We start from the raw sequence: 18,191 nt of genomic DNA on the forward strand, positions 1-18,191 counted from the left end.
ATTTGTCATAGGAATTCACCAAAAGCAAAATACTACACACTTCACTAACTCACAAACACATCTGTAAAACTATAACACATGAACATTTATAATTTAGTGTCGGCGTAATGAGGAGAGCTAATTGTGCACGACAGAAAGACAGTTTGTAGTTTAAGTTATAAATAAATAATTACCATCTTAGTGTCGTGATAGTTATAAGAAGTGTTAATTAAGTTTTATCAGTCGTGTGTATTCATAGCTATAGTGTTCTATAATGTTTTATAATTATAATGGGAATGATTCGAATAAGGTAGGATGATGCAGTAAAAGATACGATGTTTGATCGTTTTATAAACACCTAATTTAGAGGTGCAGCTTTAATGAACCTCGCCGTTGTAGTTCAGTAAAGTCCGTGTTTCATTATCTTGGTTCCGTTCGGTAGGGTTTAAATTCTTCGCGGATCCCTTGTCAACATAACACCTTGTTCTTAGTCGGACCTCTCCCCCTGTCGTGTTCACTAATAAAAGCTCTCATTCACGAATACGTTATGGTTCCTCCAGCTCCAATAAAAATAAAGTAAGATAAATCTGTGGCAAGTCTTTGAAAAGCGTAGCCAACGCTCCCAGTTTTATTACAAGCAACTAAATTTACACGGATTAAAATATAAAGTGACAGAAATTAACCAGTTTAATGCTCCGACTTCAGTGCTCACCCCCAATATTTGGAAAAATGGACTTGAGATGTCGCTCTTGCAATTTTTTTTAAATCCAGCTCTAACAATATTGTACTGTGTCATTGCTGTCCAATCGCTATTATATTTCGCGGTTCAGTACTAAAATTTATAGGAACAGCTGAAACTTATTATAAAAGGGTATAATATATACATTTACCATAAAAGATATGTTGTACATTATGAAGCCACCTAGAATTGAATATTAGCAATTCTTTATTTTTAGTGTAATTAGAAAATTACTATTTAGACCAAAAATCTGGCGAATTTTGCGAACATAATAAATTAAGACGTAACAATAATGTCAATGGACAGGCATATATATACGATGAGAAAATATATATTATATTTTTCTTTGAGTAACTGTCTCAAACTAGGTTAATAGGAACGTAGTACCAACAGAGATCTCTTCTCAGCGCAAAAACTATTTTAATGTGTGGCCAAAACTCGGTCGTAACAACAGTTACTAACCTTTCTAACGGCGTATGCAGCAGACCTGAGTATCTGGTTGTTTAGCAATATGTGGAGATTTCTATCTAAAGTGATAGGGAGACCGTGAAATGTCCACGACGAAACACGATATACCTCAGAACGACGATTCCAGGGCTATATTTTAACAAAAATAAATAATTACTTACCAATATGAAGATCATTTGCGGGGTGATATTCACTGTATTTGATACGCAGCGCTGTTCGCCAAGTGACATATATTTTAGTTGTGATAATTACCCCAGGTGTCACTGGATGACTTCCTGGAGTCGTGTCGCGCTCCCACGCTGTTGACGGAGCTGGAGGACGATGATGATGGCGATGATGACAGTGACAAGGAGAACGAATCATACCAGGAGGTACGTCCGTTTGTAACTCGTTAATATAGGGTGTTTTATAGAGGTATACAACTTTGAAATGGAATAAAACAAAGATGATTTTTTTAAAGTGACATAAAATTTATTTATTTATTTAGGTTCACCAACAGATTATACACTATTACTAGCTTATAAAAATAACAAAATAAGTATAAATTATGGTGTAAATCCAATTACAGGCAAACCAGCATGCATTTTTGAGTTGCACAAGTGCGGGGTTGCAAGTTTACAATGAAAGAATATTGTATTGTACTATTATAGTACTATAATGTAGAAGTAACAAGTGAAAAAAAAATACTAAAAATTAAATTTTGGATATAAATCAAAACAAAGCATACGTTATGTGGTTTCTGCACTCATAAATTGCTGCAATAATTTTTTGTAATGCGGAGGGGAGGAGGAGTGGATGTCAACACGAGTAGTTTTGAAAAGATTATTGTGCTCCCGGCAGATCCTTTCTAAAACACTATTAGCACCGAGTTCAGTTCTATATAAATTTCCAATAAAAGGTTTGAAATTTGTGAAACGTGCACTTTCGCGTGGCACTGAAAATTTAATTTTGGCTAGGATATTGGGACAGTCTAATTTGTGATTTAAAATTTTGTATAGAAACATTTGATCATTCACCCAGCGACGATTTTCTAGTGACGTTATATTAAAGAAATGCAATCTATCATTATAAGAGGTTAACTTAAGCGTTTCTGGATTCTTTCGATTCTTTTGATAGGATCCTTATAGAATGGATTCCAAACGGTGGAGCCGTATTCTAATAAACTACGAATTAGAGCAAAATAAACCATTTTAAGAGCTAAACATGGTTTAAACGTTTTGCAATTACGCCAAACAAAGGCTAATAATTTGTAACATTTATTGATTGTTACATCTATGTGTGTATTGAAGGATAATTTCTTGTCTAAAATAATTCCAAGGTCTCTGATTTCATCCACTTCATCTAACAAAAGATTATTTAAAGAATATGAAGTATTAAGCGGAATTCGTTTCTTTGTAAATTTTATATGCTGACATTTTTTTACATTAAGGGGCAATTTATTTTTAATAGACCATTCGGAAATACTGTTTAAGTCATTTTGAAGGGAAATCGAGTCTAACGGATTTTGGATAGATTTAAAAATCTTTAGGTCGTCAGCAAATAACGAAAAATTTGAAGATTTTATATGGTTACACAAGTCGTTAATAAATACTAAAAATAATATAGGACCTAGATGGGATCCCTGAGGGACTCCAGATGGAGCCATGAATGGATCTGATTGATACCCGCAAACCACAACTTGTAGTTGTCTGTACGACAAAAACGACGAGAGCCAGGACAGTAAAGTTCCTTGAATGCCAGCGTTATGTAGTTTACTTATTAACATTGAGTGGTTGACCCGATCGAAAGCTTTACTAACATCCATATATATAGCGTCCACTTGGTGTCCCTTGTCTATATTATCGATTACTTGAGTTGTAAATTCAGTTAAATTTGTTACGGTAGACATTTTATTGCGGAAACCATGTTGTTGAGGGACTAAAATAGATTTCAAATGAAAAGAAAGATAAGGACATATCAAAGATTCGAAAACCTTACCAAAAATGGACAATATAGAAATTGGCCTGTAGTTCATTATATCATCCGCTTGTCCGCTTTTCGGAATTGGCACAACATTAGCGGACTTCCATTTTTCAGGAAATATCCCAGTAGCCAGAGATCGATTATATATAAGATATAGCGGATAGGACAGAGATGAAGCGCAGTTTTTAATGAAATTAGCCGGTATCTTATCAGGACCAGCTCCTTTTCTATCGTCTAGTTTTTTCAAGGCTTTTTCTATTGAATTTTGGTCTAATAAAATTTTGAAAAGAGATTTGTTTGCTGAATCTGCAACTGCGTTATTATCTGTGGTAGAAAATATATTAGGCTTGATTCTAATGTCCGTATGATCTGGTTGTGTATAAACTGTGGAAAAGTGTTCAGCAAAAGCATTACAGATTGATGAGGGAGACGATACTTGTGTGCCTTTAAATGTCATTACGTTTGGAACCGTTCCCTGACTTTTTCTTTTAGATTTTAAAAATGACCACAGTACTTTCATGTTATTTTTACAAATTAAATCTTCTATACTTTTTTTATAATTAACGTAACAACTATTTATTAGAGTGTGACATCTTTTTCTAGCTTCTTGAAAATCGTATTCTGTGAGAGGACATTTTGTTTTTTTGTATTTCAGACGGAAGGCCTCCTTTTCCTTAATTAACCTGATAAGGTTGTGTGTAAACCAAATAGGGTATCTACCTCTACTAGCTGTCATTTTGGGGACGTGTTTTTCCATAAGTCCTTTAATAATGCTATAAAATTTTTCTATCATTTGGTTAATAGTGTCCGTTGTTTCGAAAATATTATCCCAATTATTTTCCCTTAACTCTTTCATAATTAGCGCGATGAAAGTTGTATTTTATAATTTTGTTTGGACTTAGTAATTCCTGTTTGTGGAAATTAAATACGGAAAGTAATGGTGGGTGATACGGATCAATTTTACTTAACGAGATATCCGAAGGAAGTACTTTAGCTTGCAGTGACCCACTGCGAAAAACTAAATCTAAAATTTTGTTGCCTTTATTAGCGATGTTATTATATTGTTTAAAGCTATGAAGGGACATAAAATCTGTGAGAAGATAACCTAAATTGCAGTTAGTGTTAGTCGATTGGGTAAGAGTTACGTCTAAGTTCGACTTTACTGCTGCCCAATGTATAAAGCTGAGATTGAAATCACCGAGGAGAATGACATCACTTTCGTTGTCAGTATCTAATAAATTATGGGTGGAGCTAGATAAACGGCGCAAATGTGTAATATTTGAGAGGATTTTCCTGTATGTACTACATGTGTTACGAGAAGAGCTATATTTCTTTGAAACAGCGATTAAAATCCCCCCACCTTCATCCTTCGAACTACTAGTGCTGCATCTATCCCTCCGAAAAATATTATAATTGTCATTTATTATTTCAGCATCTAGCACACTACTGTTTAGCCAAGTTTCAGTGATAACTATAATATCGTACTCGCACTCCATGGTATTCAAGTAAAAACTTTGTAATTTACCCCGTATACTTCTAGCGTTTTGGTAGTATACACTAAATTTGCTAACAGAGCCTTTTATGCATTTACAGATAATCATTAAAACCACAAAAAAAATATACGAATAAAATTAGATCTTAATTTTACTAAGAAAATCACTATTTTTAATCCATATAGCAGGCGACGAATCATCCTTTCTCATTATAATGCGACCGTGACGCACCCAAAGGTATTTGTAACCTTGATCCTTTTTATAAGTGCGAGCCAAAGCATGCAGAGTACGGTTCGCTGGTGAGAGGTGTTCAGACACGTAGATAGGGGTTTTATCGGCCGCTATGCCGAGGTGAGAACTGTTCAGTTTGTCCAATGGGTTCGATTTGTTGAATTTTAAACATGCACCAAGAAATTCATCTCGTTTTCGCGGCGATGTGAGCTTGAGGATAACAGACCGCGGCCTGCTGCTATTTGTGTTGACCTTAGCTATCCGGGTGCATGAGATAATATCACTTTCAGCGATTGGATAAGAAATGGTTTTACCCAGTTGTATAACCGTAGTAATAAGATTTTCCCTAGGGAACTCTGGAACACATTGAAGGTCTAAGTTGGATTCGCGTGCCCTCTGTTCTATTTCCGACATTTTATTGTTTAAATCACACACGCTATTCTGAAGTTTAGTATTATCCCCGCGAAGGGTTGACACCTCCGATTTTAGACACTTAATTTCGCCTTGCATCTCGTCGAATTTACTAGACATAAACTCGACGGTTTTGATAAGTTCTGGTATCTGTTGTATTAGATTCTGAAGTGTCGCCAACTGTGTGTTGATGTTGTGTGCCAAAGACGATCCCAAATTATGTATTTTTGTCGATATTGCCTCCTCAAACCGATTAAAACGCTCGTCGAATGAAGAAAAGTCGACTTGAACTTTGGACTCACTCAATGGATCTAGATCCGACGTCTTCACTGGGGTGTTGGTGTTGTCACCCTTTGGCCGAGGCATCTTGCACTCTGGGCACTTCCAAGCGGCCTTGGCTTTTGAAGACAACTTCGAGAAATTCTCCTTCGACAAACCAATACATCCATAATGGTAGTGGTTAGGACACAAGGAGCAGGTTAATCTCTCAGCAGAGGCGACGGATTGCTTACAACCACTACAAGAACTCATTGTTTCAATGACAATATTCAATCTTTTAGCAGTACAAAATATGTAGGTAATTAACGTGTTATGAATAATACCTTGTTTACGACGATCTAATTGCTCGTGTCATCGCTGCATAGCACGCTTGTGGCAAAAAGGTCGTAAGTGCTGTGCAAGACGCGTCGCTTACGCGTTTCCGCAAGTTTGTCAGAACAAGATTTTGTTTAAAATTGTTTAGTTCGTAAATCACTGTAGCTACACTTATTAACTGTAATTTTAAGTAATATTTAAGGTTTATATTTACTTAACATGAAACACTACTTTTAAAATAATAATTAAAACTTGAATCGCAATAATTTGAATAAAAATACGGAGAAAATATTCAAGCACCCGCACCTCGCAACGCGATATTAGAAGAAATAGGAAAAATTGATGGACACATATCCAAATTTTACATTTAAAAAAAAAATGTAAATTTTCACCTAATCTTCTCCACTTGTTTGTGTGTTGTTATTAACTATGTCATGTACATGCGCACCAAGCAAGTCAAAACAGAATGCGTTTAAAATGTCCGCACTGGTTGGCTATGTTTCACAATAGTATTTGAATACTTTAAGTTACTTTTTTAGATTTTATTTTTTTTATTATTATAAGAGCGATGTAAAGTGTCAAATAAGAAGAGTAAACATGCAAACCTTTATAGCAATGGTCGCAGGTGTCCCGTAACTTGCTGTCGCTGATGGAGGAGGAGGCCCTGGAGGCGGTGACCGCGGCCGGCGGGCGAGGCCGCGGCGCCTGGCTGGCGGCGGGCGGCGCGTGGCGCGGGCGCCGGCCCTGGGACGACGACTTCGTGCTCAAGCGGCAGTTCTCGGCGCTCATACCGGCCTTCGACCCGCGCCCGGGCCGCACCAACCTCAACCAGACTGTTGGTTAGTATTCCTTCTTGTTCCGAAGACAGGTAAAGATCTCACCGACGTAAAAGGCTGATAGGACGGTACGGTCCTATCAGCCTTCTACCTCTTCCATCTAGAGTACTCGAAAAACTCTTTATTAAGAGGCTCATGGTTAAACTGTCAGAAATCAACATAATCCCTGAGCATCAGTTCGGATTTAGGCAACGTCATGGAACGATAGAACAAGTATATAGAATAGTGGAAAAAATAAACAATGCTTTATAACAGGAACTATAATATGTCTCATCAGTGTTTTTGGACATTTCACAAGCATTGGATAGAGTGTGGCACGATGGACTCCTCTATAAGATACATACTAACTTACCCATCAACTATTTTATGTTTACAAAATCATACCTCGAGGAAAGGCATTTCTACGTTAAACACGGTGACAGTATTACTAACCTCATTAATATCAAAGCAGGAGTCCCCCAGGGTAGCATCATGGGTCCCTTATTATATCTGATATATACATATGATCTTCCGAAAGCAGATAATGTAATCACCGGTACATATGCTGATGACACACCCATATTAGCAGTTGCATCAACTGCTAATATGGGTGTGGAGCGCTGGAGCGTCTCAAAAATTACAAACTTATTTGAACAATGCATCTGATTGGCTGAAGGACTGGAGGAGAAAGGCGAATGAAACAAAGTCCGTGCATGTGACCTTTACAATGAGGTGCGAAACCTGCCCCGAGGTAGAACTCAATCAAGTTAGGGTCCCTCAGACCGATAGCATCAAATACTTAGGCATTCACCTAGATAGACGTTTAACATGGACTAAACATATTTTCAATAAAAGAAAAGCCTTGGGGCATCAAGTGAGAAATTTGTATTGGCTTCTAAATCGAAAATCTAAATTAACACTACAAAATAAGCTTCATCTATACATAGTCATAATTAAACCGATATGGACCTACGGAATACAACTATGGGGCACAGCCTCAAACTCGAGTATTGAAATACTGCAACGGTTCAAACCCAAAATGCTTCGAATGATCACTAATGCTCCATGGTACATTAAAAACGAACGTCTACATCGACAATTAAAATAAAACTATAAAGAAGGAAGTAGTAGACTAGGAAAATAAGAGTTCAAAAGAAAACATTTATTAAGACCTATGGGAGGCACAGGATGCCGGCTAGTTTATGGGTACCACAACGGCGCCTATTTCTGCCGTGAAGCAGTAATAATGTATAAATATTTCTGTGTTTCGGTCTAAAGGGCGCCGTAGCGAGTGAAATTACTGGGCAAATGAGGCTTAACATTTTTTGTCTCATGTGACTAGCGCAATTGTAGTGCCGCTCAGAATTTTTGGATTTTATCATAAAAAATATTAAGAGCAAATAACAAGAACAACATCCCTAACTTTTGCCACTTCTCAGGGTGGCGCAAAACAAACCCCATCACATACCATACTACACCCACCTGCGAAGCAATCCAAAAGTTGTGCGTGAAATTCATCAACGCGCACGGGGCCAGTGTGATAGTTAAATAAATGTATAGTTTATATTCATACTCTATACTGTAGTTTAAGTTAGATTCAATAAATTTTACTCTATACTATGGGGAAGGCGTACATTTCACGATGAGGTCTAGGGTGTAGGAAAAAAAAGGCAAATTCAACAATACAAAGAACAAGAGACTATACAAATGAGTGACAAAGTTTCAGTCTCGTGCCAGGCGAGACAACACGTCCTGAGGATGCCTCGTGTAGAGTCGAAACACGTGTCGAATTGCTTAAGAGGCGAAACATACAAATATTGGCGGAATTAACACTAAAGAAAACTCAAATCATTTGTATAATTATGGATTTCCGCAAAGTCACGCCTACTTCAATAAATTTACAAGAGACTATGTTTGAAAGACAGACAAGTAGGTCAGGAGCATGGGAAATGGAAGTCTGTAACACCTCCTTATTATGAATTATACCATTATAGTCCTCATATATTATTTGTTACTCTTAAGTTTATTGAGAATGATTAACATTATATCACTATTCATCAGTTTTCTATGCACAATTTACACTTTTGCCTGAAGTGTTTAATGGAAAAAGATGTGTTTTAACTTATTGGAAAAAAAGCATTATTCAATTCTTATTGTAAATATGTCTACAGATCTCGATATACCGTTGACCGAAGATTCCGATGTAGAGGAATCACAGGAACCTACGCCAAGCAGCAGTGTCGTCACAGTGACGGGAACGAATAGCGCCGCTCCCGCGGCGACCGCGAGCCGTCTTCCTGCCCTCAAGCTGGTGCTCAGCAACGGCAGCGTGTCGCTGCCCCTGGAGAGGCCTTCGTGGACGATATACCGAGCTATACTGGCTCTCAATGCGAAGATGCCAGTCACAGAAGCCCACAGAGATACTACCTACACGTTAGTTCATACACTCTTCTCTTCTATATCAATGAATTTCCAGCCTAGTAGTTCTGATACGAAAATACATTTGAGTATATTTTGCATTTGAAGTAAACTATTCATGCGGCTTGGGTTAAATAACTATTTAACTTTTACATTTTCATCCTAAAATTAACATATATCAACATTATAATTCTAATATAATATTTAAAATTAAGATAAGCTATTTATTGTTTTTCACAGGTTGACATACAAAGAAATGGAAGGGATTGATACCTTTGCGTCTTCGAGTGATAGTGAAGATGACGAACCTGGTGATCCAGGTATAAACATCTATACTTATTAATGGAAAGACTTTTTTTTGTCCTTTATACTGCGAAACTACTGAACCAAGCGGAATACTACTTATACCATAAGATGCAGCGTGTTACCGAGAACGTTTTAGTGTAGATGATATTTTGGTGATTACTTCTCCGGAACATTTATTGCTTAGGTATATATTCGAAATATAAAGTAAAAACCCGACTGCATTTTTGTGTAATTAGGAAATGAAAAAACTCGAAAACAAGAAAGTCATCATACCCGATTGCACTTGACTTAAATCGGCAAAGTTGCTAAGGAAGCCGGTGCTTATAAGCGTCAAATCAAGTTTTGTACAAACGGGCACTGGACTAATAGGGGGTAGGTTAATTATGGAACAGGAGCTCATTGTACTTTAATTAACAATATTTTTAAAAACAACTGTCTGGAGGGATTCTAGAAACGCAGGTTTAGCAAAAATCCGTCATTTTTTTATTTAACTTTGTTATATCCAGTGTCACTAGAATAGACTGTGTCAGCTGTGAAAACGTCGAAAAAAAATTGAGTTTAGAATTAACCTTTATTTTGAGCAATCCTCGTACACTAACACAAAGTGTCATACAAATTGCGGGTGTAAGATGTAGATTGTCGTGCACACAAAAGTATTTATCCTGGTCTGTTTTTATCGGTTGTCTGACAGCAAGTGACTATCTAGAGGTATAAATTATCTAAGCTGCATACATATACTCGTGAAAAACATAACCCGTCTTTTAGCGCAGTCGGGTGATAAATAATAAATGGTTCACAAATATTTAAACTAAGGATTCTAAAACCCAGTTACCAATCAGTTAAAAATAACCCTATTATATACCCATTTAATAAGATATTCTATACAATAAAAGTGTGAAAAACGGGCTTTAGCCATGTTTTTTTTCTGATACCAATCAGTGTGAATGATGTGTACCGACATAAATAAAAGGCATAATTAGTCTAATTTGCATTCATGGCCGTCGAAAAACGATATGAAGACTGTGTGGATGTTATAAATTTTACCCTTTTCCAGCATTTCGGAAAGTTTGAGCGTGTTAGGTGATAAAAATATTATTACCACTATGGTAAAATCAACATAACTGGTACTAATCAGTGTATTTTGCCAGACTTAACTCACTTTCCTCAAATTCGATCAGTTTCCCAAACAATGTAGGGCCTGTAAGTAATTTTTTACACGCTTTATATTAGCTTCACTTGTATGTTTGTATATTTTTATGTTTGTAACCGACTTCTTTGGGCGCGATTTTGACCCACTTTAAACGCCTAGATTTCGTTCAAACTTTGTAGATTTATCGAGGACCGATGACATTACACTAATTTGATAAAATTATTCAATTTATCAATTGCAAAATATATTTTTGTTAATTTATATAATTTTTAAATAAATAAATCACTAATAAGCGCCATCTAGTAATTTATTGTAAACTGCAAAGGAAACGCGCGACATGTCAAGACAGTTCCACAAAATTAAAGTATCTAATTCGTTTAGAAGCGAATAGATGGCGGTGAATTTATATTTCCATTATAAATTATTAATGCGTGATTTAACTGAGCTAATTATTATAAGAGCTAGTTCGGGGATCTCGGGCTAGCTGAATTAAGTGATCTTTCAATATAACTAAAATATTTTTATTCGCAAATATTAAAATTCCTTTATTTAATCTAAAAAAAATAACTAAAAAATGAAAAATAAATAATAGTTTAAAAAAAACAACAAAATTCAACTAAAATAAATGAAAATAAATTTAATTTGAAAATAGTGTAAAAAAATATTATATATTTCATCATAAAAAAGCGTGGGGTGTTTTTTAAGATATTATTAAAATAATAATTCTTCTACATCCCACGCTTTTTTTTATAATGAAATATATAATATTTTTTTACACTATTTTCAATTTAAATTTATTTTCTATTTTTTAGTTGAATTATATATATAAAGCGTGTTCTTTTGTTTTTTTAAACTATTTTTTTTTATGGAACAGGAGCACTAACGAGCGGACGGTTCGCCCGGTGTTAAGTGATCACCGGCGCCCACATTCTCTTGCAACACTAGAGGAGCGTTGCAGGCCTTTAAGGAAGACGCGCTTTTTTTGAAGGTACCCATATCGCATCGTCCCGGAAACACCGCACAAGGAAGCTCATTCCACAGCTTTGTAGGACGTGGAAGAAGGAAATAAAAATAAAATAAAGAAAAATAAGTGTTTAATGTCAGATACATACATACACACTCACGCCTTGTTCCCGTCGGTATAGGCAGAGAGAATAGAATGTCATTTGCTTCTATCCTTACAAACCTCACGCGCTTCCTCTACATTCATTACTCTTTTCATACATGCTCGCCGGTTGCGAGTGCTTCGGACCTCTCCTTTTCTCAAAACGTCCCCAATTTGGTCGACGAATGTTCTACGACGTCTCCTGTGACCGACTTGCCCACACACACTTGCCTTATATATTTGATGCGTCATTCTTGCCTCACTCATTCGCTCCACGTGTCCAAAGCATTTCAGCATTCCTTTTTCAGTCCTTGTCACAACATCCTCTTTCAAACCTAAGCGCGCTCGTATTACCGCATTCGGAATTCCATCAGTCAGTCTTATCCCATACGTACTACGCAGTGATCGCATCTCAACTGCGTTAATTCTGCTTTTATGCTTCTTCTGCCGTACCCAACTCTCACTTCCATTCATTAATGTGGCGACAAGCACGCCATTATGTACAGCCATTCGTGCTTCTATTGGCACAGTCTGACCGTTTATAAAGGCATGCAGCGCTCCATTCACACAGTTTCCCGCAGTCACTCTCCTTTCAATATCACCTCCATATCTTGTCTCTTGTAAACATGCTACCCAAATATACGAATTCAGTAACTTGTTCTAACCTTTCATCTTCAATAGTGATAGTACACTCAGTCTTTCATCCTTCTCAAATACCATTACTTTCGTCTTTCTTGTTTCGTTCTTCATTATTTACTTTCAAAACTCTCTCTTTAAAGCTCCCGTTCAAGCAGTCCATCATTTGTTGCAATTCATTTACCGATGATGAAAAAATGACTTGATCTTTGGCGTACAAGAGGCACTTAACACACAACCCTTCCATATTTATTCCACATTGCATTTCTCTCACATCATTCATGCATCTATCCATGAATAGATTGAACAACCAAGGCGAGGCTACACAACCTGCACCTTTGGAGATATCAAACCAGCCCGTATAGGCACCATTAATACGAACACAGGCTTGAGAATCCCTGTTCATAGATTTCAGAGCCCTTATCAGAAAATTGTCTAGTTTAATGTTAGATATATTGAGATATTTTGTCGTGTGTGTAATGCGTGTAATACGTGTTGTTGGCAGCGGAGCGCGGCGTGGTCGGCGCGGGCGAGGCAGTGTCGTGCTGCGTGCGCGTGCTGCGGCGGCTGCGGGCCGCGGCGCCCGCGCTGCCGCCCGCGTCCTTCCACTCGGCGCAGCTCACGCACAAGCTGCACCACCAGCTGCAGGAGCCGCTCACACTGGCCGCGCACGCGGCGCCCGCCTGGTGAGGACCACTCACAATAATAATATAATGACGTGTGCGGCGCGTGCTGCGGCGGCTGCGGGCCGCGGCGCCACCGCTGCCGCCCGCGTCCTTCCACTCGGCGCCCGCCTGGTGAGGACCACTCACAATAATAATATAATGACGTGTGCGGCGCGTGCTGCGGCGGCTGCGGGCCGCGGCGCCACCGCTGCCGCCCGCGTCCTTCCACTCGGCGCCCGCCTGGTGAGGACCACTCACAATAATAATATAATGACGTGTGCGGCGCGTGCTGCGGCGGCTGCGGGCCGCGGCGCCACCGCTGCCGCCCGCGTCCTTCCACTCGGCGCCCGCCTGGTGAGGACCACTCACAATAATAATATAATGACGTGTGCGGCGCGTGCTGCGGCGGCTGCGGGCCGCGGCGCCACCGCTGCCGCCCGCGTCCTTCCACTCGGCGCCCGCCTGGTGAGGACCACTCACAATAATAATATAATGACGTGTGCGGCGCGTGCTGCGGCGGCTGCGGGCCGCGGCACCACCGCTGCCGCCCGCGTCCTTCCACTCGGCGCCCGCCTGGTGAGGACCACTCACAATAATAATATAATGACTAGTGCGGCGCGTGCTGCGGCGGCTGCGGGCCGCGGCGCCACCGCTGCCGCCCGCGTCCTTCCACTCGGCGCCCGCCTGGTGAGGACCACTCACAATAATAATATAATGACGTGTGCGGCGCGTGCTGCGGCGGCTGCGGGCCGCGGCGCCACCGCTGCCGCCCGCGTCCTTCCACTCGGCGCCCGCCTGGTGAGGACCACTCACAATAATAATATAATGACGTGTGCGGCGCGTGCTGCGGCGGCTGCGGGCCGCGGCGCCACCGCTGCCGCCCGCGTCCTTCCACTCGGCGCCCGCCTGGTGAGGACCACTCACAATAATAATATAATGACGTATGCGGCGCGTGCTGCGGCGGCTGCGGGCCGCGGCGCCACCGCTGCCGCCCGCGTCCTTCCACTCGGCGCCCGCCTGGTGAGGACCACTCACAATAATAATATAATGACGTGTGCGGCGCGTGCTGCGGCGGCTGCGGGCCGCGGCGCCACCGCTGCCGCCCGCGTCCTTCCACTCGGCGCCCGCCTGGTGAGGACCACTCACAATAATAATATAATGACGTGTGCGGCGCGTGCTGCGGCGGCTGCGGGCCGCGGCGCCACCGCTGCCGCCCGCGACCTTCCACTCGGCACCCGCCTGGTGAGGACCACTCACAATAATAATATAATGACGTGTGCAGCGCGTGCTGCGGCGGCTGCGGGCCGCGGCGCCACCGCTGCCGCCCGCGTCCTTCCACTCGGCGCCCGCCTGGTGAGGACCACTCACAATAATAATATAATGACGTGTGCGGCGCGTGCTGCGGCGGCTGCGGGCCGCGGCGCCACCGCTGCCGCCCGCGACCTTCCACTCGGCGCCCGCCTGGTGAGGACCACTCACAATAATAATATAATGACGTGTGCGGCGCGTGCTGCGGCGGCTGCGGGCCGCGGCGCCACCGCTGCCGCCCGCGACCTTCCACTCGGCGCCCGCCTGGTGAGGACCACTCACAATAATAATATAATGACGTGTGCGGCGCGTGCTGCGGCGGCTGCGGGCCGCGGCGCCACCGCTGCCGCCCGCGTCCTTCCACTCGGCGCCCGCCTGGTGAGGACCACTCACAATAATAATATAATGACGTGTGCGGCGCGTGCTGCGGCGGCTGCGGGCCGCGGCGCCACCGCTGCCGCCCGCGTCCTTCCACTCGGCGCCCGCCTGGTGAGGACCACTCACAATAATAATATAATGACGTGTGCGGCGCGTGCTGCGGCGGCTGCGGGCCGCGGCGCCACCGCTGCCGCCCGCGTCCTTCCACTCGGCGCCCGCCTGGTGAGGACCACTCACAATAATAATATAATGACGTGTGCGGCGCGTGCTGCGGCGGCTGCGGGCCGCGGCGCCACCGCTGCCGCCCGCGTCCTTCCACTCGGCGCCCGCCTGGTGAGGACCACTTACAATAATAATATAATGACGTGTGCGGCGCGTGCTGCGGCGGCTGCGGGCCGCGGCGCCACCGCTGCCGCCCGCGTCCTTCCACTCGGCGCCCGCCTGGTGAGGACCACTCACAATAATAATATAATGACGTGTGCGGCGCGTGCTGCGGCGGCTGCGGGCCGCGGCGCCACCGCTGCCGCCCGCGTCCTTCCACTCGGCGCCCGCCTGGTGAGGACCACTCACAATAATAATATAATGACGTGTGCGGCGCGTGCTGCGGCGGCTGCGGGCCGCGGCGCCACCGCTGCCGCCCGCGTCCTTCCACTCGGCGCCCGCCTGGTGAGGACCACTCACAATAATAATATAATGACGTGTGCGGCGCGTGCTGCGGCGGCTGCGGGCCGCGGCGCCACCGCTGCCGCCCGCGTCCTTCCACTCGGCGCCCGCCTGGTGAGGACCACTCACAATAATAATATAATGACGTGTGCGGCGCGTGCTGCGGCGGCTGCGGGCCGCGGCGCCACCGCTGCCGCCCGCGTCCTTCCACTCGGCGCCCGCCTGGTGAGGACCACTCACAATAATAATATAATGACGTGTGCGGCGCGTGCTGCGGCGGCTGCGGGCCGCGGCGCCACCGCTGCCGCCCGCGTCCTTCCACTCGGCGCCCGCCTGGTGAGGACCACTCACAATAATAATATAATGACGTGTGCGGCGCGTGCTGCGGCGGCTGCGGGCCGCGGCGCCACCGCTGCCGCCCGCGTCCTTCCACTCGGCGCCCGCCTGGTGAGGACCACTCACAATAATAATATAATGACGTGTGCGGCGCGTGCTGCGGCGGCTGCGGGCCGCGGCGCCACCGCTGCCGCCCGCGTCCTTCCACTCGGCGCCCGCCTGGTGAGGACCACTCACAATAATAATATAATGACGTGTGCGGCGCGTGCTGCGGCGGCTGCGGGCCGCGGCGCCACCGCTGCCGCCCGCGTCCTTCCACTCGGCGCCCGCCTGGTGAGGACCACTCACAATAATAATATAATGACGTGTGCGGCGCGTGCTGCGGCGGCTGCGGGCCGCGGCGCCACCGCTGCCGCCCCCGCTGCCGCCCGCGTCCTTCCACTCGGCGCCCGCCTGGTGAGGACCACTCACAATAATAATATAATGACGTGTGCGGCGCGTGCTGCGGCGGCTGCGGGCCGCGGCGCCACCGCTGCCGCCCGCGTCCTTCCACTCGGCGCCCGCCTGGTGAGGACCACTCACAATAATAATATAATGACGTGTGCGGCGCGTGCTGCGGCGGCTGCGGGCCGCGGCGCCACCGCTGCCGCCCGCGTCCTTCCACTCGGCGCCCGCCTGGTGAGGACCACTCACAATAATAATATAATGACGTGTGCGGCGCGTGCTGCGGCGGCTGCGGGCCGCGGCGCCACCGCTGCCGCCCGCGTCCTTCCACTCGGCGCCCGCCTGGTGAGGACCACTCACAATAATAATATAATGACGTGTGCGGCGCGTGCTGCGGCGGCTGCGGGCCGCGGCGCCACCGCTGCCGCCCGCGTCCTTCCACTCGGCGCCCGCCTGGTGAGGACCACTCACAATAATAATATAATGACGTGTGCGGCGCGTGCTGCGGCGGCTGCGGGCCGCGGCGCCACCGCTGCCGCCCGCGTCCTTCCACTCGGCGCCCGCCTGGTGAGGACCACTCACAATAATAATATAATGACGTGTGCGGCGCGTGCTGCGGCGGCTGCGGGCCGCGGCGCCACCGCTGCCGCCCGCGTCCTTCCACTCGGCGCCCGCCTGGTGAGGACCACTCACAATAATAATATAATGACGTGTGCGGCGCGTGCTGCGGCGGCTGCGGGCCGCGGCGCCCGCGCTGCCAACAATATCGTAACCCTATGGTTACGATATTGTATTTTGATTTTTTTACGATGTTAGAGAGAATAAATTATGCGCAAACCTGGAAAAACTAAATATTATCTGTGCTATGTCGCTGTTAATTGTCAAAAGTCAAAACATAGTTTAGGCGCTAAGGACCATGCCAGCCTGCCCAACAATTTGGTATCATTTACATAAAATGTAATTACTGTATCTCTTCCGCTTTTCGCTTATTCCGTTACTATATAAATTTCCGAGTCACTCAATCTATAAAAGTAATGTGTGAACGTAGGTGTCAGCAGCTGAACGATTGGTGTCCGTTCTTATTCCCGCTGGAGACTCGGCAGATGTTCTTCGCGTGCACAGCCTTCGGCACGTCGCGTACCATCGTGTGGCTCCAGGCGCAGCGCGACAGGGCTATCGAGAGACAGAGGTCTGTTATACTACTGTACCTTACACAAATATCGTTTTTGGACATGTTTCTATTGACCGACCGTTCATTAAGTGGTTTATTGCGGTGTCGTTGTAGATCAGGCAATATAATTATCACCACATGAAATTCATTACCATCCTTGAGTTTGTTTTCCCTCATGTAACGTTACTGCTAATTAGACTTCCGCCGTTATTGTAATACCGAAAGTTTGGCAGAGCTATAAAATAAATATATTCTTATTTATTCAGGGCTGGCAATGCAGTTTCCATGCGCCGAGCAGAGCTAGAAGCTACAGAATTTCGTATGGGTCGTCTTAGACATGAGCGAGTTAGGATACCGAGGGATCCCAACCTGTTGCGCTCCGCTATGCAGGTATAATAGTGCTATATATGTTTTAATTATCCGTTACATTTTTTTTTTGTGTTAAGTATCTACTTTTTATTTAATTTGTGTTAAAAAGGTAATGCGAGTACATGCTGCACGAAAATCTGTGCTGGAAGTGGAGTTCGCCGGTGAGGAGGGCACCGGGCTCGGTCCGACGCTGGAGTTCTACGCGTTGGTGGCGGCAGAGCTTCAGCGCGCTGACCTGCAGATGTGGCTCAACGACGGCAATGCACAGGACTTGGACACCGCGCCGCATCACCTCATGTTGCCGGACGGTATATATCAATCAATCAATCAATCAAATTAAATTTATCATGATTGATTGATTGTTAAGTATAAAGAATAAACGAATTCGAGTTGACGAGTAAAATGAGGTCAGAGGTCTATAGAAATAGAACGAGGAAATATAGGTTTGCTTTTACAGATTTAAAAATTATTTTAATACACAAGGGGCAGTTTGTTGCCAAGCTGGTAACAAGAGGTCGCTTCTAGGTTCTTGTCGACGTATAATTTCTCG

The 18,191-nt window shown here is 44.3% G+C and overlaps 1 protein-coding gene across 1 annotated transcript in view; it reads left to right on the forward strand.

Moving 5' to 3' along the window:
• LOC126971562 (E3 ubiquitin-protein ligase Ufd4-like) overlaps positions 1-18,191 on the forward strand; it is a 32,393-nt gene that overhangs the window by 4,712 nt on the left and 9,490 nt on the right. Inside the window, exons 5-12 of the mRNA XM_050817865.1 lie at positions 1,444-1,557; positions 6,503-6,716; positions 8,864-9,125; positions 9,351-9,430; positions 12,813-12,993; positions 17,150-17,290; positions 17,539-17,662; positions 17,751-17,949. Of these exons, the coding sequence (XP_050673822.1) occupies positions 1,444-1,557; positions 6,503-6,716; positions 8,864-9,125; positions 9,351-9,430; positions 12,813-12,993; positions 17,150-17,290; positions 17,539-17,662; positions 17,751-17,949 (1,315 nt within the window). The remainder of the gene's footprint in view (positions 1-1,443; positions 1,558-6,502; positions 6,717-8,863; positions 9,126-9,350; positions 9,431-12,812; positions 12,994-17,149; positions 17,291-17,538; positions 17,663-17,750; positions 17,950-18,191) is intronic.

The sequence above is a fragment of the Leptidea sinapis genome, chromosome 24 (assembly GCF_905404315.1).
Source record: "Leptidea sinapis chromosome 24, ilLepSina1.1, whole genome shotgun sequence".
Taxonomy (NCBI): domain Eukaryota; kingdom Metazoa; phylum Arthropoda; class Insecta; order Lepidoptera; family Pieridae; genus Leptidea; species Leptidea sinapis.